This window comes from Perognathus longimembris, chromosome 1 (genome assembly GCF_023159225.1).
Source record: "Perognathus longimembris pacificus isolate PPM17 chromosome 1, ASM2315922v1, whole genome shotgun sequence".
Taxonomy (NCBI): Eukaryota; Metazoa; Chordata; class Mammalia; order Rodentia; family Heteromyidae; genus Perognathus; species Perognathus longimembris.
The window spans coordinates 7263417-7288666 of record NC_063161.1 but is presented as its reverse complement, the minus strand read 5'-3'; the positions used below and the strand labels follow the sequence as shown (position 1 = coordinate 7288666).

The following is a 25250-nucleotide window of genomic DNA, read 5'->3' as shown; positions in this document are numbered from 1 at the left end:
TTTCCTCCTTGAATCCAGGGCCTTGCGCTTCCTAGCAGACGCTCCGCCATTCACCTGCACCTCCAGTCTGGAGTCCTTTTTGGTTTTTGTTTGTTTTGTTGCAGGTCCTAGGGCCTGTACTCAAAGCCTGGACGCTGTCCCTGAGCCTCTTTGTGCTCAAGGCTAGTGCTTTACCACTTTGAGCCACTGGTGGCTTTTTCTGAGTAGTTTATTGGAGCTAAGAGTCTCACAGACTTCCCTGCACAGGTTGACTTTGAACCGTGGTCCTCAGACCACGGTCCTCAGACCTCAGCCTCCTGAGTAGCTAGGATTACAGGCGTGATGGTCCTGTTTCAGTGAGGTAACTAAGGCTCCAATTATGAAGAGCCGTGCCTTGGATGAGTCACTGATAAGTCGTGTCAGCAGATTCCGCCAACAGAGAGACAGGGAAACGTAGTGTTTGCTTGGTAAATGTAGGTGTAGACAAAGTCATCAGAGCCCTAAGAGAGGAGATGGGAGCGGTGGAAGCCTTCCCAGAGGAATAACACTACAGCTGGGCCTCTGAGTACGTGTAGGAGTTTGCCACAGCGAGTCAAGGCAGAGGAATGGATCCACCATCTGAGGAAGGCCTGAGGTGTGATTTGGGCAGTGGCCAGGGACTCCATGCCTCACCAGGAACAGCATCTTAGAATGCCTGCCCCTGGGCTGGAGGGAGAGGGAGAGGGTGCCGGTGTCCCAACAGAGTGTGGCAGGCACAAGCCACTGAACATTCACGTTGGACGTGCTGAGCTCAGGCGTGGTCCCAGCCCTCAGAAGCTTATGAAGCCAGGCATGGTGACACATGCCTGTAATCCCAGCCCTTGGGTGGCAGCTTTTGGGGGCAGCCTGTGCTAGACAGACCTGGGGGGAGAGGGGTCAGTAGTTCCTACTGTAGAAAGTAGAAACACCCCCTCCCCCCAACCCCTTTCCTCAACTTCAGCTCCAAGATTCGGAGCCAGGACTCCATATTGAGTTGAAAGGAGCCTAGCATTTCCAGTCCGGTGTTCCCATGTGACATCTATGTGCTTGTTTCCGTGTGCACCCTATGGCTGTGAAGGTTCCAGAAGGATCATCTTCACAATCATGCTTTCTTAAGTATATAAAGAGTACCCAGAAAATCAACAAGAAAAATGCCAACAGTCTGGCACAAATCTGACTTCAAATATTTGCAGATGGTTCACAAGACGTAAAATATGAAGGCTTTGTTGGGGGACTTGGGGTGCAAAGTTTTGGGGGGGGGAGGCTTCCAGTCCTGGGGCTTGCACTCAGGGTCTGGGCACCATCTCTTAGCTTTTTCACTCACGGTGTGCACTCTACCATTTGAGCCACAGCTCTACTCCTGCCTTTCGGCTGGTTAATTGGTATAAGAGAATCTTGGATTTGTTTGCTCAGGCCGAGTTCAAATGAAGCCCCTCGGCTCTCAGCCTCTGGAGTAGCTGGGATTACAGGCGTGAGCCACCGTGCCTGGCTCTGCGCACTGAAGAGCACTGATTGGTCTCACTTTGTTCCTTCTGAATTGATGAGGTCCTGTCTCCCTGGCCCTAGGAACCCAGGTACAGGTGCCTGCCCTACTTACCCAGTCACCACGCAGGGCGGCATCCCTGATGGAAACGCTCAGTTGGGGGAAAGACACCTCGGGCTCCCCAGCCTGGGGGGCACTAAGAACCTGTCCCCACTCCCGTGCCCCCATTCACACCATGCCACTCCCGGCTGGGGGACAGGCAAGCGTGGCCAATTTCTCATTTCACTGGTGCCTGTTTTCTGCAGTCTATAAACCTTCTGGCCACGTGGCCCAGGTGGACCGTTGTTTGCCTAAATTATACCTTCTTCAAAGAAAGCCAAGTGTAAGTGGATGAGATGGGGTCACTCACAAGCCTGCAATGGCTGGTTCTGGATTTATCCGGGGTGGGTCAGCGGGTTCACTCACGGGAGCGGGGAGGATCATTGTAGACTCAAGACACAATGGATCCCATGACTTTTTTTTTTGGTGTGGGATTTGAACTCAGGGCCTGGGCGCTGTCTCTGAGCTTCTTTTTCAAGGCTAGCTCTCTACCGCTTGAGCCACTGGAAGTGCTACTTCCAGTTTTCTGGTGGTTCATTGGAGATGAGTCTCACAGCCGAAGTGGCGCTGGGGCTCAAGCGGTAGAGAACTAGCCTTGAGCACAAAAAGGGTCAGGGACAGTGCCCAGGCCCTGAGTTCTAGCCCTAGGACCGGCACACACACACACACACACACACACACACACACACACACACGTCTCATGGACTTTATGGGACTGGCTCTCCTTAGATCGCATCCTCCTGAGTAGCTAGGATTACAGACTGAGCCACCAGTGCCCAGCATGGGCTTTATTTTCAGGTTGGATTATGGCAGCTTCTTTCCACACTTCCTTTTTCTTCTCTCTGAAGTTGTTCTAGCTCTTCCCCGGACCTTCTGGGGTCTATCGAGACCCTTCACTTTCGGGGCTGGAACGTGGCTTTCTCCTCTCTCCCAGGCTCTCAGCTTTTTGAGCACAGGGACTGGGGCTGTGCGCTTCCCCAGGGTCCCAGTGCCCGGCAGAGCCCCTGGTCCCGCGTGGAGGGGCTCTGACCAGCATAGGGCTGAATTTAACAGCATTGGCCCCGAGCCTAGGATTCCATAGCCACACCACACAGCTGCAGCTCCGGCCTAGCAGGGAAACTCAGATTGGATTTTCTTGAAGAACAGGGAGGGGCTGGGAGGCAGTGGCTCATGCCTGTAATCCTAGCTACTGAAGAGGCTGAGATGCAAGGATCAGGGTTCAAAGCCAACCTGGGTAACAAAGTCCATGAGACACTTATCTCCAATGAACCACCAGAAAACCAGAAGCGGAGCTGTGATTCAAAGTGGTAGAGCGCTAGCCTTGACAGTGCCCAGGCCCTGAGTTCAAGCCCTAGGAATGGGGCTTGAAGGAGGAGGAGGAGGAGGAGGAGGAGAAGAAGAAGAATGGGATGAGGCTGGTGGCGGTCAAGCCCAGTGCCTGGCCCAGGCGGGCCCCTCCCCCTCCCACCCCGGTGAGGTCAGGGGTGAGTGGGGAAAAGGTATTTCGGGGCTGGCCAGAGGCGCCCTCCAGAGAAGGAAGTAGTTTGAAGTTCTTGCTGACCCAGGGCGGATGCTGGCGATGATGACTGCCCGATTGAGGCAGGGATGAGACCATGAGGGGTGACCGTGACGAGGCTGGGCCCGCCCGCCCTGACATTCCCGCTGGCCGCAGCTCAGCCGGGCTGTGGGTGCGGCTGTGACCAGTGCCCAGCGCCTCCACCCCCAGGGCCTGGCCCTGAACAACTCCCTCTGCCTCCTCCCCGCCCCCCCCCCCAGGCTCTGAGAGCCCCGCCCCATTTCCTAGAAGGTTGTAACCAGAGCCAGAGAGGAAGACACCTAGCCAGGTCACAAGACAACAAGTATGGAACCGGGAAGAAACCCAGGACCCTGGGCGGCCTGGACCCTAGTCAAGGCCCACGCAGGAGCACTCTGAAGAGGGAGGCTGGGAAGGGCATTGCCGGAATTGGGGAGCACAAAGGCTGGGGAGCTCAGGTAGGCTACTGCGGGGGGTCCTGCCAAAGAAGTGCTTGAGGACAGGCACAGGTACACACAGGGCTAGTTCAGGGTCCGGCACAGGGTACTGGCCGGGGACCCTAAAGGAGTGATGGGTAAGGTCAGCAGGGTAGTGTCTGGTTTTCCTGGCTTGCTTGTTTGTTTTCTGGAGCCATTTCTGGGGCTTGAACTCAAGAGCCTGCGTGCTGACCCTTAGCTTTTTTGCTCAAGACTAGCACTCTACCACCTGAGCCACATCTCTACTTCTGGCTCTTGGTAGTTAATCAAAGATAAGATTCTTGGGCTTGCCTGCCCCAGCCGACTTTGAGTGGCGGTGCTCAGATCTCAGTCTCCTGAGTAGCTAGGATTGCAGGGGTGAGGCTCTTGCACTTCGGCATAAGCATTTCTAAGGCTTGGTGACATCCAACATTTGTACTGCTTTGCACACACCACCCCAAAACTGAAACTCCACACCCCAGACTCTACACCCATCCACCACGGGCTCCCCCGGCTCATGGACTGTCTCTCCACTCCGGTACCACACAACCTGGCCCTTTCATAAAGCTCCAGGAGGCTGGGAAGGTGGCTTAGCGGTAGAGCGCTTGCCTAGCCTGCATGAAGCCCTGGGTTTGGTTCCTCAGTAGCACATAAGCAGAAAAAACCAGACGTGGCCCTGTGGCTCCAATGGTAGAGCATGCCTTGAGCACAGAGAGGCTCAAGGACAGAGCTCAGGCCTCAGGGCAGGCAAAAAATAAAAGAAGCCCTAGGGTAGGCACTTCCTCTTTTGTGCTCTGAGTGGGGAGGGCTGGGGAAACCAAGGCATGGAGCCATGTCTTGATTTGTGTAGAAACTCACTCCTTGACACTCTCCAGGCTCTAGGGCTGCATAGAAAGCCAAGAGACAAGCCATGGCCTAGACTGGAATCCGGTATGCCAGGCAGCCGGGGGAGGGGGGCGGGGGGGGGAGGGACATTCCTATCTAGCATTTAGTTGAGCAGGGGATCAGAAATAAGCTTTAAGCCTCACCTACTCACCTAGCCCAGCCCAGAACTCAGACCTGATGGAAGCTTCCAGAAGGCTTCTACCAGCCTGCTGCTTCCACAGTCTGTACTATGGCCATGTGTGGAAATGGCCGGCATTCCTCTGAAGCTTGGGATGCAGGTGACAGTGATGGAGGTGATAATGGAGGGGATGATAGAGGGGATGATGGAGGCGATGATGGAGGTGTGTGGTGGATGTGATGATGGAGGCGATAGAGAGGGATGATGGAGGCGATGGTGGAGGGGATGGTGGAGGCGGTGATGGAGGGTGTGTGATGGAGGGGATGATAGAGGGGATGATGGAGGCGATGATGGAGGTGTGTGGTGGATGTGATGATGGAGGCGATGGTGGAGGGGTATGGAGGCAGTGATGGAGGGATGATGGAGGGGATGGTGGAGGCGGTGATGGAGGGTGTGTGATGGAGGGGATGATAGAGGGGATGATGGAGGCGATGGTGGAGGTGTGTGATGGAGGGGATGGTGGAGGCAATGGTGGAGGGGTGATGGAGGGGATGATGGAGGCGGCGATGGAGGGGATGATGGAGGCGGTGATGGTGGGCAGGAAGAATCTCAGGCTCTCTGGCTGAGCTGACATCTTCCTCTGGCCCTGCATCTCCGGGCCAGCATCCTGTCTTCCCCGCCTCCACCAAGGCTGAGCAGTCTGTGCTGGAATGAGGGTGATGGGAGGGGCCATGTCGTCATGCAGTACCCTGCTCCCCAGCCCGAGGCTCTGAGGCCGGTCCCGGTGGCTCTGGTGGGCCCTGCCTGGGCCCTGCCTTCTCTCCCATCCTGAGGGTCCCTGGCAGGCTGGCTGGCATGCACGCTGGCTCCCTGCTCGTGTGGCCCTGGGTCCGGCATCTGAACGGCATCCCCGCCTTGGTGAATGGCAGAGGCCGCTGCCGGAGGCAGGGCCCAGGGTCTCCCCAGACCCGGGCTGGGACTTGTGATCTGGGCGAGCTGGAAGAGCCCTCTTCTGCTGCTCTATTTGTCCTGTGAGTGGAAAGGCATGGAGAGGTGTCTTGATGATCCGGACACTCACTTGCCTTGCCACGCCCAGGGCTCTGTGGTTACATGGAAAGCAGCCCACGCTGGGCACGGGTGACTCACGCCTACAATCCAAGTCACTCAGCAAGCTGAGAACTGAGGGCTGCAGTTCAAAGTCAGCCCTGGCAGACCCATCTGTGTCTCCAATTAACTAGCAGAAAGGCTGGAAGTGGAGGTACGGTTCAAGTCGTAGATCACCAGCCTTGAGTGAAAAGACGAGTGAGAGCTCGAGGCTCTGAGTTCAAGCCCCAGTACAGGCAACTGACTAACAAGAGATGGGCCAGCTCCCCCATCCATCCAGGAGGCGAGGGCGACTTCTCATCTGTAGCTGGGGGGCATAATGGGGTCCCTGGATGGCGTGAGTTGGAGTGAGGTACCTTGGGCTGGACCAGCCTGGGGCGGGGTTCAGCCAGTGTGTCCCCTGCCTTCCTTTCCTGCTCTGGGGTGAAGAGCACAGCACAGTGGTTCGAGGCCGGCTTGGAGAGATGGCCGGCCCATTCCTGGCCCAGCCTTGGAGCCCCTCTGAGCCTCGGTGTCCATCCGCCTGTGCAAGGCCCCCTCCCCCCCAGCTTTGACCCTTCCTCCCCAGGGGGGATCAAAGTAGAGTCCAATGCTAAGATTTTGCCGGGGGGGGGGGGGGGATGAAGGGCCAGATTGCAACTGTCAAGGGAAACAAAAGGACAAGGGGCCACATTACACACATCTGGGGGCAGGACCTGATGTTGCTGCTATCGGGACACTCCTGGAGACTAGGTATGGCCGACAAGGAAAGGCAATAAGGCTAGAAAAAGTAGTGTACACAGGCAAAGAAGTTAAGAGTTCTCAGGGGTGTCCAGTCGCTAAGTGGGTTATAAGAAGAAGCAGTAAGGAAGAAAAAGTTCTTTGTTTGGTCCGGGAACGCCCAGGTCACTATTGTCAAACAGCAGTGACAGTGGTGGTCATCATGCTACGGGAAGACGTCCCTTGGCGGGTAGCTGACAATTTGTACACGGAGATTACTCGCAGTCTAATGTCGTACAATGGTCACCCGACAGACTGACGATGTACCCTCAACGAAAATCCTACCTGTACATGCCAAGGACTTAATCCAAGAACCTGCGGAGCCTCATTCTCTTTTAGCTGTTCGTGGAGCATGTTTTTAAATGGCTGTAAATTTGGTAGAAGCCTGGGACCCCAAAAATTTAAAATTGGTCGCAACTCTCTCACACATACTTATTATCGAAGAATAAAAGGAGGTAAGAAGTAAGAAACCCGTACGAAGTAAGAAACCTCCAGTACGGATCAGTCCAGAACACAAAAAGGCTTGGAGTTAGCAATATCCGACGGTAGCTAAGACAGGATGAGGCTGGTTAACATAAGAATGGACTCTGGCAGACTTAGTAAAGCATTTCCGATTTTCCATTAAGCCATGTCCTTGCATGTCCTTGAAAACACAGCCAGAGGTCAGGAAGAATTTAACTGCCACTTGGCTCCCAACACTCCCCTGGGGGGATCAAAGTAGAGTCCAATGCTAAGATTTTGCCAGGGGGAAGGGCAGGAGGCTCGGGCCCACTGAGGCAGACCCTGGGTGTGCTGAGGTGGGGCAGCGCCAGGGTCAGCCCCGCCAAGCCCTCAGTGCGAGACGTGGGTAAACCTTCACTTTGGAGTCTCAGTTTCCTCGTCTTTTTTTTTTTTTCCTTCAAATTTTTGCACTATTTGTGGGGCTTGAACTCGAGGCCTTGCGTTCTTGCTTAGCTTTTTTCATACAAGGCTGGTAATCCACTGCTCGGGCCACAGCTCAACTTCTGGTGTTTTGCTGGTTAGACTTTTCTGCCTGGGCTGGCTTTGAACTTTGATGCTCAGATCTCAAATCTCCTGAGTAGCTAGGATTACAGGTGTGAGCCACTGGAGCCTGAATCCATTTCCCCATCTGTCCTCTGGGATTTCCATGGGCACAGGTGGGCTGGGGAGTCACGTGACCCTAAGAACTGCTCCCCCCCATCTCAGACCCTCGACTCCACCGGGATGCAAGGGGCTTTTAGGAGACTTTGTGAGCAGGGACCCTGAGACCTTCCATTTGTCAAGGATAGGGTGCCACCTACCTGCAGCCTCAGCCCTAAGAGGCTGACCCAGGAGGGCTGACAGTCCAAAGCCAGCCCGAGGCAAATAGTGTGCCTTGGGGGATCGGGGTGAGGAAGGGAGAGAGGCTCGCTCTGTAGACAGCCTGCAGATGGGGAAACTGAGTCCCTTCTTTGACTCTTTGCTGAGCTCCCCTCCTGGCCAGACCAGGTTGGAGCACACGGGCTGCGCTCAGCTGCTGCCCTCGTGTGGCAGACACAGACACTGCAGGTGGGGAGCTGGGGCAACTTCATGTGACGTAGGCCAGGATAGAGAGCACACGGGTTCCATCTGGCAGGTGTTTTTTGTTTGCTTGTTTTTGCCAGTCCTGGGGTTTGAACTGAGGGCCTGAGCACTGTCCCTGGCTTCTTTTTGCTCAAGGCCAAGCACTCTGCCACTTGAGCCACAGCGCCACCTTTGGCCATTTTCTATATATGTGGTGCTGAGGAATCGAACCCAGGGCTTCATGCATGCTAGGCGAGCACTCTTGCCACTAGGCCATATTCCCAGCCAGTGGCAGGTGTTTTCTAAACCTGACTATATGCGGGAGCTTCACCCCCTGCGCTTATCCTCTTCGGTGGGAAGACAAGCCCAGTGGAGGCAGGGTTTGTGTTAGCAGGACATGCGCCGATTCTGCATGAATGTTAAGAGGAAGTTACTGGGGGTGGATGGTGGGGATAGGAGGCCCCATATCAGTGACTTTCTGAGACCCCCCCCCCCATCGAATCTCAGGCAGTGCCCAGAAGGAGGGTTAGCACTTGCTGTTCTGCAGTTGGCATGTTCTGAGCCGGACCAGCAGGCTGGCATGGAAAGTCCCAAGCCCTGTAGGGACAGGGGCCCGCTGAGGCCCGCTGTTGGGAGCCAGAGGCCACTGGACTTAGAGGCTGCATATGGACTCCAGGAAAAGGTGACCCCTGGCCAGAACACAGAGGCTTTGGGATTGGAAAGTACCTGGGAAGAGGGGTGCTGCAGGGCGGGCAGGGAGCTCTGAGCTGGAGAGGTGCAGGGGGTGTGTGCTGAGATGGAGGGGGTCCAGACCCCCCCCATTAGAGTCTAGAAGGGGAGGGCAGGCCAAGCCACCTAGAGTCACCCAGGGGCAAATTTCCATGCCCACAGGAGAGATCCTGTTGTCCCTGGGGAGGCTCAGGCCCTAGGACAGGAGACCCACAGCAATGGAGACTAGACCAAGTGCCTGAAGTTCACCCGTCATCCTAGCTGCTCAGGAGGCTGAGATCTGAGGCTCAAGGTTCAAAGCCAGCCTAGGCAGGAAAGCCCATGAGACTCTTATCTCCAACTAATCACCAAAAAGCTGGAAATGGAGCAGTGGCTCAAGTAGTAGAGCACTCACCTGGCGTGAAAAATCTCAGAGGCAGCACCCAGTCCCTGAACTTGAGCCCCAGTCCTGGCACCAAAATAAAACAAAGTTAAATAAAAACTAAAGGGGAAAAAAAAATAAAATTGGAGAGAGAGAGCAAGGGAAAGGATGAGCTTTCCAAAAAGAAATGTACTCTTTACCTGATTTTTTTTTTTTTTGCCAGTCCTGGGGCTTGAACTCAGAGCCTGGGCACTGTTCCTGAGCTTCTTTTTGCTCAAGGCTAGCACTCTGCCACTTGAGCCACAGCGCGGCATCTGGCTGAGGAATTGAACCCAGGGCTTCATGCATGCTAGGCCAGTACTAAGACACAGTCCCAGACCCTCTTTACATGATTTATGTCACTGTAACCCCTCTGTACATCACCTTTATAATAACGATGAGAAAAAAAGCACATAAAATTGGAGACTGAGCCTGTGGCGGCTCTGGAGTTCCTGGCCCACCAGTGAGCGCTGACTGCATCAGATGTGAATTGCTAGGAACTGTCTCTCCACAGACGCCTGCAGGCTTACGTCCACACTGCAGGGCCCGCAGTGGAGCCCAGGGCCTTGTGCCCTACGTAGGCAATTGCTTTACCACTGAACCGCATCTGCCAGCATCTGGACTGAGAAAATTGGACTTTTTAAAGCATGGATGTGCCAGACCCAGCAGCAGGTGTCTGGTAAGCCCTGCGGGTGATGGGTAACCCCCTCCCTCCTGTCCATGTCCCCAGATCCCCTCTTATCCCCTCACCTCTGCTCCTAAGCCTTTGTCTTCAGGAAGACTCTTCAAGGAGAGAGTGCTCGGCTCTGTGGGGGGGCGGAGTCAGCCCCACGTGACCCGGGGCAGGGGGACTGTCTGCTGAAGATGGGCCACAGCTCCATTTGTGGTTTTCCGGTGGTTAGTTGGAGGTCTTTCCTGCATGGGCTGACTCCAAACAGCAATGCCCACATCTCAGCCTCCTGGGTAGCTGGAATGACAGGTGTGAGCGATGGCCACCCAACTTCACTAGTTGATTAGGGACAGTATGGCTTCTGAGTGACCCAGATACAATCACTCTAAGACTGTAAATCCTGGGGATCTGAAGAATGGGACCGTGGCTCACCTGGGAGCCCGCAGCTTCTGGGACAGGAGACAGGGGTACTGGATCTGCCTCTAGGGATTGGGGTAGGGAGTGTAGAGGGAGGAGACTTAGCATTCTGTTGGATTGTTTATGTTACATGCATCAGCATGTGCGTAGATTATGATGTGTGATAATGATAATGCATTCCCACTGTTCAAGATCAATAAATAAATGCCAGAGTAAATGAATAATCCCCCTGGACAGCTTCTTTTTTTTTTATTAATTAAATTTTGTTGACAAGGTGTCGTGCAAAAGGGGTACAGTTACATAATAGGGCAGTGAGTACATTTCTTGTGATATCTTACACCTTCGTTTTTCTTTCCCTTCCCTAGATCAGGTAGGCATATATACAATGCCCAGTGTACCAAAATCATATACAGTAACCACGTGGCCTACGCCAAAGGAAATTCACCTAGAACTTTAAATATAACGTGAACAGGGGCTGGGGATATAGCCTAGTGGCAAGAGTGCCTGCCTCGGATACACGAGGCCCTAGGTTTGATTCCCCAGAACCACATATACAGAAAACGGCCAGAAGCGGCGCTGTGGCTCAAGTGGCAGAGTGCTAGCCTTGAGCGGGAAGAAGCCAGGGACAGTGCTCAGGCCCTGAGTCCAAGGCCCAGGACTGGCCAAAAAAACAAAACAAAACAAAAAAATATAACGTGAACAATAGAGTTTGCTTATCCTTGTCTTATATGATCATATATACATATGTATATCATATATACATACATGTTGAGCTATTGTGATCCGCTGTGAGGTCTATTTTAGACCTTTTTATGTTTAGTAGTTGTTTGGTTTTAGATACATAATGTAAGGTCGCTGACCCGAACCTGTGGAAATACCATTTGACAAGAAGCTTTTGGTTTTGCAGACCTGGTCTCTACTGTCCACGCCCCCCCTCCCCCCCTGCAACAGTCATGTATCAGGGAGATCATGCCCCTTTGTTCTCAGTGTTCTAGGCTTGTCTCGCTCAACATTATTTGTTCAAGTTCTCACCATTTCCCTGCGAATATCAATATTTCATCATTTTTAATCGCTATGCAGTATTCCATTGTGTATAGGTACCACATTTTTTGGATCCATTCATCTGTGGAGGGGCAGCTGGATTGTTTCCATATTTTGGCTATTGTGAATTGTGCAGCAATAAACATGGATGTGCAGATGTGTTTTTGATATCCTGAGACCTGTTGTTCAGGATAGATGCCTAGGAGTGGTATGGCTGGGTCATAGGGTAGGTCTATGCTGAGCTATTTTTTTTTTTTTTTTTTGCCAGTCCTGGGCCTTGGACTCAGGGCCTGAGCACTGTCCCTGGCTTCTTTTTGCTCAAGGCTAGCACTCTGCCACTTGAGCCACAGTACCACTTCTAGTTGTTTTCTGTATATGTGGTACCTGGGGAATCGAACCCAGGGCTTCATGTATACGAGGCAAGCACTCTTGCCACTAGGCCATATTCTGAGGAACCTCCAGCAGCAGGATTAAGGGGTAGCAGGTACTCGAGGATCTCCTCAGGAGATTCTGTCACAGTCACAGGTGTTCCACAGGCCACTCAGCTGGCCTCATTTGCGTTGTTTCTGCATGTATTTGCATGAGGTCCCTAGTTCTCACGGATATGCCCCCCTGCCCCCTATCCTCATTTGTTTTCCGTGCTCCCCACCTTCCAGATCTGGCTGGTGGAGTTAGCCCTCCCTCTCCATCCCCTAGCCCTCAGGGGAATATGTCACCCTATCCATCCTGTGTTCAAAGCAGGATTCCTGCCACCTGCTTGGCCTCAAACACACATAACTATACCCCCCCCCCGCCTCCCATCTTTTTTTTTTTTTTTGCCAGTCCTGGGCCTTGAACTCAGGGCCTAAGCACTCTACCACTAGGTCACATTCCCAGCCTGAGCCCCACACTCTTCTTTCTTTTCTTTTCTTTTCTTTTTTTTTTTTTTTTGGCCAGTCCTGGGGCTTGAACTCAGGGCCTGAGCACTGTCCCTGGCTTCCTTTTGCTCAAGGCTAGCACTCTGCCACTTGAGCCACAGTGCCACTTCTGGCCGTTTTCTCTATATGTGGTGCTGGGGAATTGAACCCAGGGTCTCATGTATACCCGAGCCCCACACTCTTGTGTGGCTTGTTTCGTTGTGTTTTGTTTTTGCCTGAGGCTGGCGCTCTACCACTTGAGCCACACCTGCTCTCCTGGCCCTTCTGCTGGTTAACTGGCCATAAGAATCTCCAGGATTTATTGATGGCTAGCCTCAAACTGCAATCCTCAGACCTCAGCCTCCTGTGTAGCTAGGATTATAGGTGTGAGCTGCTAGAGCCTGGCTCCCTTGGGCCCATTTTACGGATGAGAAGACTGAAATTTAGGGAGGGTCCATAACCCCCTTCAGAAAAAGAGCTCTTTGTTCATCAACATGCCCCCTGGAACATCCATCTGGGGTTCACTCATCTAAGACAATGTCCGTTGTGGGTTGTTTCTTTTTTTAAATGACTCCAGTCATCTCCGCATGTGGAAAAATAGTGCCACAATCTAGAAGCACAGCCACGGGCCTCTCTACAGCAACGCTCCCTCCCTCTTAGTTTTCCTACAGATTGGCCACATAATATGTTTCCTTAAGCAATATAAAGGTAAGGCAAGAATTGCTGAATTATCATTTGTGCCGCATGTGTATCGTTATTAGGCAAGGCTGAACTATTTTTTCAGGGAGAATGAACCAGTTTCCACTCCCACCCAAAGTGGAGAGAGTCCCCACGGATCAACTCCGCGCCAGATCGACCACAGCTGAACTTCGTCCTTCCTGCCAAACTATTGGGAGTAAAACCCCAACGCATGTGGCTCTAATCTGCTTTTCCCTGATTATTAATGACGCTGAGTATCTGTCTTATTTACATCTTGTATATCCTTAGGAGTATTACTTAGGGGTATTACTCCACACCCCCGGCACTGTCTGTGAGCTTCTTTTTGCTCAAGGCTAGTACTCTACTACTTGAGCCAAAGCGCCACTTCCGGCCTTTTCTGTGTATGTGATACTGAGGAATCGAACCCAGGGCTTCATGCATGCTAGGCAAGCACTCTACCACTGAGCCACATTCCCAGTCCCTTAGTAACCCTTTTATCACCTTGGTGATTGATGGTCACTGAAAAATCGAGACTCATTTGTAACGATGACAATGGCATTACTCCTTTCTCCTTGCTTTGCCTTCTATGTTGCGAGGTAATGTTACCAGGTATATAAGAATTTAGAATTGTTTCATCTTCCTGGAACTGTTACTTCTTTGTTTCCAATAATGCTTCTTTTTGCCTTGAAGCCTACTTTATCTGCCATTAATATCATGACAAATCTTTTGATTTTTGATCTTTTTCCAAAGGAGGAAAATGTTTTGCCTCCCCCTCTTCTTATATGAGTCAAATCACTTCCAAATTGCCAGTTAGCCTTAGTAAGAGGTGACTCAAATTCTTATTTTAACAATATTTTTATTATAAAAACTTTCAAACATATACAAAAGGACAGGCCAGTATAAAACGTACCCCCTAATATTCACCCGCCATCTTAGACATATTAAAGCAACATTCTGATCATCGCTACCTCCCTTCTTGTATTAACTTAAAGCAAGTCTCATCTAAATACTGGAGTGCCTGTCTTCTGAAAGAGAAGGACTTTAGTCAGGCATGGCAGCTCATGCCTGCAATCTCAAGACACTAAATTGGGAGGATCATGATTTGAGGCCAGCCTGGGTAAGAAGTGAGACTCAAGGAGAAAGGAGCCGATGAATGAGAAGCGGGAGCAAGGGCAGATACAGTCATAAGACTCAATGTACATACCTGAAAATGGAACTTGAGGGGGTGGGTGAGGTTGGAATATGAGAAGAATGATAGAAGGGATGACGCCGATCAAGATGCATTTTACTCATAAATGACACGTTGAGTTGAAACCTTCTTTGTACAACTATTTAAAGAAAAATAAAAAAAATGTTTAAAAAGAAATTAGTGGGATCCACATCTCAATCACTAGCTATCATGGAGCACGCCTTTCGTCTCTGCTATGTAGAAGGCATAAAAATGAGGACTATGGTCAAAGCTAACCTAGTCAAACATGCTAGGCTCTATTCAAAAAGTAGCACACACACATACACACATACAACCTAGACCTTTGCCTCCATGGTGGAGTGCCTGCCTAGCAAGCACAAGGCCCTGAGTTCAAATCCCAGTACTGCCAAGACGGAAAGAAAAAGACTCTTTAAAATGACACCCCAAATTCTACCATCCCATGTCACTAATTACCTACTAGCATCATAATGATATTTTCCAGTTTGTTTCGTTTGAGTCCAAAATGTAAACCCGCTGGTGAAATCTCACTGCAAAATCTCGCTGCATCTGTAAGTTCTTCCTCTGCCTCTTTATACATTTGATTTTTCACAGCCCGGAGGATGGAATTCAGGAACTCCAGAAAGGGCTCCATGGTCTGAGCCACGTTCCTTCCCAGTTGTCTTGCGTCTGCTTATTTTTTCAAATACTTTCTTGAGGGCTGGGGATATAGCCTAGTGGCAAGAGTGCCTGCCTCGGATACACGAGGCCCTAGGTTCGATTCCCCAGCACCACATATACAGAAAACGGCCAGAAGCGGCGCTGTGGCTCAAGTGGCAGAGTGCTAGCCTTGAGCGGGAAGAAGCCAGGGACAGTGCTCAGGCCCTGAGTCCAAGGCCCAGGACTGGCCAAAAAAAGAAAAAAAAACTTTCTTGAGCTTTGGTTGAGACCAGCCTCTGGCTGAGACTCTCCTTTCTCTGCTTCCTGAGTGGCTGTTTTGTTGTGGTTGGTTGTTTTTTTTGAGACGTTTCCCTCTGAAGCCCAGGCTGGCCTCCTGTGTTAGCCGTTCACACTCTGGGAAGCAGGACTAAGTGCTTCTTACACAGGAGGAGGAAGTTCAGATGTATTGACACATTTTGATGACTGGCTAATAACTGGGGTGTGTGTGTGTGTGTGTGTGTGTGTGTGTGTGTGTGTGTGTGTGTGTCCCTGTACTAGGAACTTAGGCCCTGGGAGCTGTCCCTTAGGATTTTTTGCTCAAGGTTGGAACTCCACCACTTGAGCTACAGCTCCACTTCCAGTTTTCTGGTGGCTCATTGGAGATAAGAGTTTCACAGACTTTCCTACCTGGGCTGGCTTTGAACCATGATCCTCAAATCTCAGCCTTCTGAGTTGCTAGGATTACACTGGCTCCCAGCTTAGAGTTATTAGTTTTAGCAATATCTTATTCCTTCCAGTGGCCCAGAGCAAGTATTGGAAAGGTAATTCCCTATAATGTGTAAGCCTACACCATTTATGGAGAAATGCATCAAGCTAGGTATGTGCCTGGAGCTTCAAATCAGATTTGGGTGGTCTGCAGATTCCCTTACTAGAGTTTCTTAGGACAGGCCACAGGGGCCCACACCTGTAATTCCAATTACTCTGGAGATGGAGATAGGAGAGGATCAAGATTTGCAGTATAATAAATATACTGGGTATAGTATATATACCCATATAAATATACTGGGTATAGTAAATATACTGGGTATAGCTCTGAGGAGGCTGAGGTAGGAGGATTCCAAGTTTGAGGCCAGCCTGGGCCACATAGCTCGATTCTATAGGGAGGGCCTGGGAGTGTGGCTCTGAGGTACAGCCGCTGGCTACCTAAGCCCAGAACCTTGAGTTCCAATCCCAGTACCACCATTTTTTATTTTTAAAAAAAGATATTAATAACTTATTTGCATTTATAGACTTGCCTTTGAAATCTGTGGGTATTTTCCACGAACACCTCCTTTCAGTCACTCTGGCTCCAGGTCCAGAGCTTGGCAAGTCCAGGCTGATGTCCTTGGCGGGGGGGGGGGGGGGGGGCACGCTGGGTCATTGTGGAGCTGATGAGGGTCTAGGAAACACACTTGGGGACCAAGTCATAGCCAGGCCCCCAAATCCCCTCCTCCAACTCCTGTCTCCCAGCAGCCCTGGCTCTGCCGGTGGACCGTGTGTTACCTGGGAAGGCTCCTCGCGTTGAGAATCTGGCTTTTGGCCTGTGGAATGGACATAAGGATGCCTTCTTGCAGGCGGGCATCTTGCAGCAAATGCAGCAGGTGTGGCGGGGGGGGGGGGCGGGGAGGGGCCTGCTGGGCTCTGGGGCCTGGGGCACCAAGCTGGTCAAGGGGCTGGGGTGTCAGGCTGGGCCAGGGGCCAGGCCCGATAGCTTTCTGCAGCCGGCAGTCCCCGCAGCCACCACTGGGGGCGCTGTGGGGCAGTGGCGGGAACAGCATAGGGCTAGGGACCCTAGGGCCGGGCCAGGATGAATGGTAACCGCACTCTGGGCAGAGAAAGTAAGATCATTCTGATGCCCTCTGCCGCAGAGGGGAAACTGAGGCAAAGAAGTGCAGCCCTCTCCCCTCTCTCTCCAGCTGCTGCAGTGTAGGAACAGTCTTCAGTCAAGTTCCGGGTGAGGGTCTGGCTTTGGCCAGCTAAGGGGCCTAGGGCAGCCGCCCTGGCTGGGCCTGTTTCCTCCTTGGCATGGGGGACCGCAGCAGCTCCGGGGACAGGTGCTGGTTATGGCAGACTCTGGCTAGAAAGGGCCCTTGCCGTGTCCCCGGAGGCCTGCCAGGGTTACCCTATGCAGCTCAATTCAGAGGCCGGGTTGGAAGGATGATAGAAATAAAAGCTGCACCTGGTGCGGCTCAGGCCTATAATCCCAGCTACTCCGGAGTCTGAGTCCTGGAGGATTGCCGTTGGAAGCCAGTTCAGGCAGACACACCTGTGAGACTCCGGCTCCAAATGTCAAGCACAATGCTGGAATGGAGGTGTGGCTCAAGTGGTGGAGGCCTAGCCATGAGTGTAAAAGCTCAGCAGATGCACAAAGTCCCGAATTTAAGCCCCAGAATCAGCAATAAATACTACTGCTGTGATGACTACTCACATCATGCCCTGAAGGCCCGAAGAGCCCCCTCACGAGATCTAGGACCCCAGATAAGGACCCCATCGTGTGGCCTTCCGGTCCCCTTGTCCCCCAGGACGGAAGTGGTGCTTTCCCATGTGGAGGGAGGTGGCCTGGCTCGCAGAGGACATCTGACACCCCTGGGTGCACATCGCAGACCTTCAGCGGGCTTCTGAGTTGCTGCTGACCGGGAGTCACTTTCCCACCTTGGGCCTCAGTTTCCCCAGGTGGTCTTTGAGGAAGGCCGGGATGGGGGGGGGAACAACTTGCCCAGGACTCCCCAGAGAGGAAGGGGCACTGTGGTCCTTGCCAGAGCTGCTGATCCTGCTGAGCCTTCTGCTGCCACCTGGTAGCACATCAAAGCAGCCAGGACGCTCGTGGCTGGAGCCCGCTCTCCTGGCTACCCGGGCAGGGGGGTGCCAAGGCCATCCGTGGTCCCTTCCTCCCTTCCTTCCTCCCTGCAGAGACTGGGCCATAAATAGCCCATCCTTCCTCCTGGTGCTCAATTGCCCGTATGTTTCCTCCTTCCTGTCACCTGTCACGAGAGGCCCGGTGCCACTCCATCCCTCCACCCTCCCGGCCACCCCAGGACCTGTCTGTCTCTCCTGAGCCCAGAGTTGCCCCCCACATTCCTGCTGTCCCCTCCAGCTTTCTTCGGGAGCCAGAAACCCAGAGATTGACCAAAGCTGCAAGGCAGTGAGGGGGGCTCTCCAGGCTGCTGCCCGGCAAGCATGGTCAGCAGCTCAGATGCCCCAAGCCCACTCCAGCCCTCTCAGAACCTCTGTCACTAGCCCCACCCTCAGCAGGAAAAGCCTCTGGATCGTCCATCTGATGTCCTCCCTTGCTCAGCTGGCCCAGCTATCCAGTACTGCCTGACCCGCTACACCACACACCAAGTGCTGTGGCCAGGGCTGAAGGGTCATGGATATAAAAGCCAGGCGGCCAGGCTCCATGGGCTTACGCCTGCCATCTTAGCTACTTACGAGGCTGAGATCTGAGGCTCATAGTTCAAAGACAGCCTGAGCAGGAAGGCCCATGAGACGCTTATCTCCAATTAATCAGCAAAAGGCAGAAGTGGAGTTCTGGCTCAAGCAGTAGAGGGCCATCTTTGAGTGGGAAAAGCTAAGGGAGATGGTGAAGTTCTGAGTTCAAGCCCCAGTACTGGCGTACACACAAAAAGGAGACAGCTTTAGGGCAAAGCACAGCACTGCTCTGAATCTCCCCATCTATAAAATGGGGGTGAGCTGAGCCCCTCACAGACTGGCGAAGGTGCTCAAGAGCAACCAGCATTTCACTTCTTCTGTCTTCTGTGATACTGCCAAGTACTGGTTCAGCTCCATCACACCCTCTCCCCGGACCTCCTTCCATCTTTCGAAAGACACTGGAATAGTCACACATCAGGAACGGGGGGGGGGGGGGGCATGAGATTGAACCCCCTAGATTCAAAGATCTCTGCAGAAATGAGACCTAGTGACGTGATTAACACACGATGAGGCAAAAACCCAGCTCTTGGCGGGGTGCAGTGGCTCACGCCTGTAAATCCCAGCTCCGCAGGAGGCTGAGATCTGCAGGATGATTTAGAAAGAACCGAGAGACACAGCTGAGCCGGGTGCCACCAGCTTCTTCTCTGGAAGTCTGTAAGCTGTTTAAGGAGGGAAAGATTGGAGTCTTCCAGGTTGGAGCTTGAATGATGGGTTTTCAGCTCCCACCCCCAAACCTCCCTGAAGAGTGAGTTTACAGTTCCGCCCCGCCCCCCCAGGAGTGTGGGCGGAGCCCGGGCAGGCCACACCCCTTCCTCTCCCAGCCCTGAATGGTGGGTTTCAGCCCCCCCCCCCGCCCCGACAGGTGTGTGGGCGGAGCCCCGGCAGGCCGCACCCCTTCCCTCCAAGCCCTGAATGGTGGGTTTCAGCCCCCCCCCCCCGCCCCGACAGGTGTGTGGGCGGAGCCCCGGCAGGCCACACCCCTTCCTCTCCCAGCCCTGAATGGTGGGTTTCAGCCCCCCCCCCGCCCCGACAGGTGTGTGGGCGGAGCCCCGGCAGGCCGCACCCCTTCCCTCCAAGCCCTGAATGGTGGGTTTCAGCCCCCCCCCCCCGCCCCGACAGGTGTGTGGGCGGAGCCCCGGCAGGCCACACCCCTTCCCCTCGCGGCCTCTCCGTGACCTCGCTGCTGTCTCCCACCTGCGCTCGGCCCCCCCCCCCCCTCCCGGGGCCATGACTTTGCCCGGTCGGTCGGTCGGTCGGGGACCCCTCCCTTCCCGGCTCAGCTGGCAGGGTGTCCTGGGGTGAGGAAGGACCTCCGCAGCCGGCCTGAAGCCGGGTCCGGGTTCCACGCTCCCTACCCCCTTGGCACCCGAGAGGAAGGAAGGAAGGCAGGCAGGAAGGAAGGGCGAGGCGCGGCACGCGGAGGGGAGGCAGGTGGGAGGGCTGCGAGCAGCGAGCGGGAACAGGTGGGAGAAGGTGAGTCAGCCCTCGCAGAGCTGAGCCAGCTCGCAGGAGCTCTGCAGCACGGCCCTGCACCCCGGGTGGAGCTACCCTGCAGCTGTGCAGAGCCCCATCCCCGGGAGACACCCCGCCCCCCCCCAACCCCCACTCCTCCCGGCCCCGCCCGCCCGTAGCAGCCCAGAAAGGCCTGGCTCCGGCCCAGGGTCAAAGGTGCTCCTCTTGTATCCCACGGGTCACCTAGCATGTGGTGGCGGGCCTGGGAAGTCAGTCATCTCAGAAGAAATCCAGCTACTCGGGAGGCTGAGATTTGAGGATGGCAGTTCAAAGCCAGCCCCTGCAGGAAAGTCTGTGGGAGGCTTATTTCCAAGTAACCAGCAAGAAGCCAAAAAATGGAAGTATGGCTCTAGTGGTTAAGTGACAGCCTTGGGGAGAACACTAGGGCACTTGAGACCCTGAGTTCAAGCTTCAGTACCCACCTCCTCCCACCCTCCCCCCCTGACAGAGGGAGGAGCCCTGAAATGACACCCCCCCCCCCCACATTTCTCCTCCTAAGGCAGCTCCTCTGTGCACCCCTTCTCTACCCCACCGCCAGTTCCAGGTGAGGTGGCAGCACCAAGCGCAGCCTTCAGGTCTCTGCTTCTTGCCTGACGCCAGAGCTTTACTGGAGGCAAAGCAGGCAGGAGAGCTGGGCACAGGCCAGGTCTTCTCCTGCAGGGCTGCAAAGACCAACATCCCTAGTGAGCTACTAGGCCGGGGCTGAGACCTCAGGGTGCTTTCGCTCGCTGGCAGGGCACCGGGTAGACAGGGAGGAAAGCAGGTGGTGGCCTTGCCCCCTCCCTTAGTCCCTGCCTGGGGAGGCAGGCCTCTGTGCCTCTGACCCTCTTCCCCTTGGTGGAGGTTTTAGTTCTCTGGGCCTGCGTTTCCTCATCTGTCTAGACTATCAGGACCATAGAGGAGATCACAGTCCTTGTTCTGCCTGCCTGCGCAAAGGAGCTGCTTTTTCCATGAGGGAGTTTTTTTTGTTTGTTTGGGTTTGTTTTTTTTTTTGCCAGTCCTGGGCCTTGAACTCAGGGCCTGAGCACTGTCCCTGTGGCTTCCTTTTGCTCAAGGCTAGCACTCTGCCACTTGGGCCACAGCGCCACCTCTGGCCGTTTTCTATTTATGTGGTGCTGGGGAATCGAACCCAGGGCTTCATGTATACGAGGCAAACACTCTCGCCACTGGGCCATATTCCCAGCCCTGAGGCAAGCACTCTTGCCACTAGACCATCTTCCCAGCCCGGGAGTTCTTGTTCAACAGTTGAAGCATATAGGATGCACATTATTTACCTAAGGGCCTTGGAATGTGGTCATTTACAGAGCACTCACTATACTTCAAAGTAAGTGAGTTTACCTGCTAGCTCTGGGCATCCTGGGGTAGCTGGCACCTGGGCATGGGAGATTCTTGAGATCAGGGAACGTGCTTTCTGCTTTCCTACAGCCCAGATGCTGGGAATGTGGAGTAGAAAAAGAAATCTGTGGTGTGCACACGCGTGCATGCGTGTGTGTGTGTGTGTGTGCACGCCAATATGGGGCCCAAATTGTACTCTTGCTTGACCTTTTCCACTCCAAGCTAGCATCCTACCACTTGAGCCACAGATCCATTCTGTTTTCTGCTGCTCAGTTTGTCTGCCCAGGCTCGAACCAAGATCCTCAGACAGCCTACTGAGTAACTAGGATGACAGGGGTGGCAGGCAGATGAGCCAGCAGGCACACTGTTCCCTTGTGCTGGGCATGGCCTCGCCAAGGACTTCCACTGTCCCACAAGGCAGAGTGGTTTAATCCCGCCGTTTGCGTCTGGCCTCGTCACTTAGTTGGGCCAATGGGATGCACTGGAAGACACACCATACACTGCAGCTTCTTCCCTTCACAAGTTGCTTCCCTGACACGCCACGAAGGCATTTGATGGGGCTTATTGAAGGAGAGGCCCCCAGAGGAGAATGGAAGCCCCACCACCAGCCCACCGGCTACCATGTGGGTGAGGCCCCTTGGGCACGGCTGACCCGTGGCACCCACCGGGGTACAGCTGCTGGAGGGCGCCCAAGAGAATGGAGACTGGGATTCCCCCAGCCCGCTCACAGGACCTGGAGAAAGAATAAACCATTGCTGCCTGAGTTGTGGGGCCGTGTGTGTCTGTGTGGCAAATCCAGTGGACCCTTCCCGACACCTCTGAGCTTAAGCCAGAGCTCTGGGTTCAGGACCAAGTGCTCTGACATTCACTCAGGGTGACTGTGAGAGGGTTGGCGTCTCAGAATGGAGCCTGTGTGCTCTCTCCATCTCCACCAGCCTACCCCTACTGGACCACATCCTTTATTAAAAATAGATAGTTACAAACTCCATTAGCATCCTGGGGGACTGAAGAGGCCGCAAGGAGAGGGGGAAGGACGGTCCTCGCCCTGCTTCTCTGGGTCCCGCCTCTGCTCCCAAACCCAGCACCATTCAGGAACCAAGATGGCCGGCTTTGAACATCTCAGAAGGCCAGCCAGCTGGATAAGGTCAGGGCTGGGCTGAGGGGGTGGGGGTGGGGTGGGGGGGGGACACAGAGAAGAATGCCATCTCCTTGTCCTACGGGTGAAACTGGCAGAGGTGGACTGGGTGCCTCTGTTTCGCTCCATTTATAGATATTTACAAAAGGAAGTCATGAGCACAGACCACAGTCATGCAAAAAAAAAAAAAAAAAAGGAACGCGCCCGTCCCCCTCCCCCAGGCCCGCCCTGCCCACCCAGAACCCCGTGATAGCCACCCCCCAGCAGTCCAGCCGCCGTCCCCAAGGTTCTGAGAGCAGAGGGGGCATGTCCTTGAAGGGTCAGTGGGAAGAGGGTGGAAGGCCTGGGGGCCCAGAGCCGCCTGTTGGGAAGTGTGGGGAGCTCAGGTCGGGGCTAGAGTTCCTGGGCCCTTCTCAGTCCCGGGCTCTGTAGTCTAACAAGAAGGAGTCCCCCCCGCCCCTAGTCTTGGAGGGCTCACCACCTTCCTCCAGAAGGTGAGTGTGGGAGGGAAGTCCTGGCATCCCACAGGGGCAGAGGCTGGGGCAGGAAACCAGGAGGAGGAGGAGGAGGAGGAGGAGGAGGAGGCCTGGAGGTCAGATGGCCGACTCCCTGCGGTAGGAGATATTGTCCAGCGGGAGCGTGGCTTGCATGCGATCCAGGTCTAGGTGGCTGCCAAACTCGAGCATCCGGATGATGCCCGCCTCCTCCTTGGAGCCCGCCTCCAGGCCCAGGCCCGCAGCCACCGCCGCGGCCGCGGCCGCCGCCGCCGCCTCCTCCTCCATCTCCTCCTCCTCCTGGCTCATGAGGGCCAGCTCGTTCTCATAGCAGAAGGCACTGGGCGGCGGCGGCGGCGCAGGCAGCACGGTGATCTTGCTCTCTTGCAGCTCCCGGGCCGAGCAGCAAGGCGTGCCTGCCACCTCGTAGGTCTTGTGGAAGCGGGAATAGTCTACCTTGTAGTGGCTCTTCTCCTCGAAGACCACGGGCTCGAAGCGGTGGCCCCACAGGATCTCGCTGGCCAGGTAGGAGCTGCGGGCCTGGGTGGTCATGGCCGTGGCTTCCACCATGCCCTCCAGGATGACCACTATCTCGAAGTCCTCCGACTCCAGCTCCTCCTTGCCCATGCCGTAGAGGGGGCTGTCCTCGTCGATCTCGTGCACGATGATGATGGGTGACACCAGGAAGATGCGGTCCAGCCCGATGTCATAGCCCACATTGAGGTCCCGCTGGTCCAGCGGCAGGTACTCCCCCTCCTGCGTCATGTAGGGCTTGATGAGCTGGGCCCGCACGTGGGCCTCCACGATGTGGCTCTTGCGCAGGTTCCCCACGCGCCACATGAGGCAGAGTTTGCCATCCCGCACCGAGATCACCGCGTGGTGGCTGAACAGCAGCGTCTGCGCCCGCTTCTTGGGCCGCGCCATCTTGGCCATGATGGTGCCGATCATGAAGGAGTCGATGACGCAGCCCACGATGGACTGGACCACCACGGCGATGACGGCCAGGGGACACTCCTCCGTCACGCACCGGAACCCGTAGCCGATGGTGGTCTGCGTCTCCACGGAGAACAGGAAGGCGCCCAGAAAGCCGTTCACATGCATGATGCAAGGCTTGGGGGCCGGGCCTGGGCCCAGGGAGCCGCCAGCCGCGGCGGGCACCGAGGGGCCGGCCTCCAGGTCACCGTGGAAGAAGGCGATGCACCAGAAGAGGAGGCCGAAGAAGAGCCAGGAGACGAGGAAGGCCGCGGAGAAGATCATGAGCATGTACCGCCAGCGCGTGTCCACGCACGTGGTGAAGATGTCCGCCATGTAGCGCTGGGACTTGTTGCTCAGGTTGGCGAAGTACACGTTGCATTGGCCGTTCTTCTTGACGAAGCGGTTCCGGCGTTTCCGCCGGGGCACGTGGGCCTGCCCGTTGCGGCTGTGCCCGGGCATGTCCTGAGGCCGGCGTGGTCACCTGGGAAGATGCAGGGCCTGCGGGACAGAGTGGACAGGTGAGGGGCTGGGAACAGCGGGGAGGGGACTCCCCTGGAGGAATCCGCGCCACACCCCGACTTTCTCTGCCCCTGCCCATGGGTAAGGCCAGCCCGATGTCCCCAGCCCTGGCCTGAGATCGGTGTCACTGGGAAGCGAAGGCCACCGGGATCTTGCTCTTAGTTCTAACTCCTCAAGCTTGGTTGCTCTCCTGGAACATTCCTGACACCCATCCTGACTCTACTCCACCCTGTGTCTTGCTTGCCTGGAAGGCTGGCGCCACTCGTGTCTCTGGGTTCAGCCTCTGCACTTCTGGGCATCTCAGAGTCTGCACATTCTCCTGTGGTGTCCAATTCAGTAACCACTCTGTGGCAGTCCTGGGGTTTGACTCAGGGCCTGGCTGATGTCAGTTTCTTAAGAAGCTCAAGCCTGGTGCTGTACCAATTGAACCACAGCTCTACTTCCGGCTTTTTGGATGGTTCAGTGGAGATAGTCTTTCCTGCTCAGGCTGGCTCGAAACTTCAGTCCTCAGATCTCAGCCTCCTGAGTAGCTGGGATTATAGATGTGAGCCACCAGCATCCAGCTTCCCCATGGCTTTTTTTTTTTGCCAGTCCTGGGGCTTGAACTCAGGGTCTGAGCACTGTCCTTGGCTTCTTTTTGCTCAAGGCTAGCACTCTACCTCTTGAGCCCCAGTGGCACTTCTGGCTTTTTCTATATATGTGGTGCTGGGGAATTGAACCCGGGGCTTCATGTATACGAGGCGAGCATTCTACCACTAGGCCATATTCCCACACACACCCCTCCGTGGCTTTTTTTTATATAGTTGATTAAAATTAAAACAAATTTAGCTGGGCGTCATTGGCTCACACCTGTAATCCTAGCCACTGAGGAGGCTGAGATCTGAGAATCGTGGTTTGAAGCCAGCCTGGGCAGAAAAAAATCCCATGAGACGCTTATCTCCAATAAACTACTCAAAAAAAAAAAAAACTGGAAGTGATTCTGTGGCTCAAATGATAGAATATGCTAGCCTTGAACACGCAGAGCTCAGGGGCAATACCCAGCCCCTGAGTTCAAGCCCCAGGATCAGCAGAGAGAGAGAAAAAAAAGAATAGCCAGGCACTGGTGGCTCATGCCTGTAATCCTAGCTACTCAGGAGGC

General features: G+C 54.5%; 1 protein-coding gene across 1 annotated transcript; it reads right to left on the bottom strand.

Moving 5' to 3' along the window:
• Positions 1–22717: 22717 nt before the first annotated feature.
• Kcnj4 (potassium inwardly rectifying channel subfamily J member 4) lies at positions 22718–24052 on the bottom strand. Its single transcript, XM_048349362.1, has one exon. It carries the CDS (start codon positions 24050–24052, stop codon positions 22718–22720), a length of 1335 nt encoding a protein of 444 aa, XP_048205319.1.
• Positions 24053–25250: the final 1198 nt, after the last annotated feature.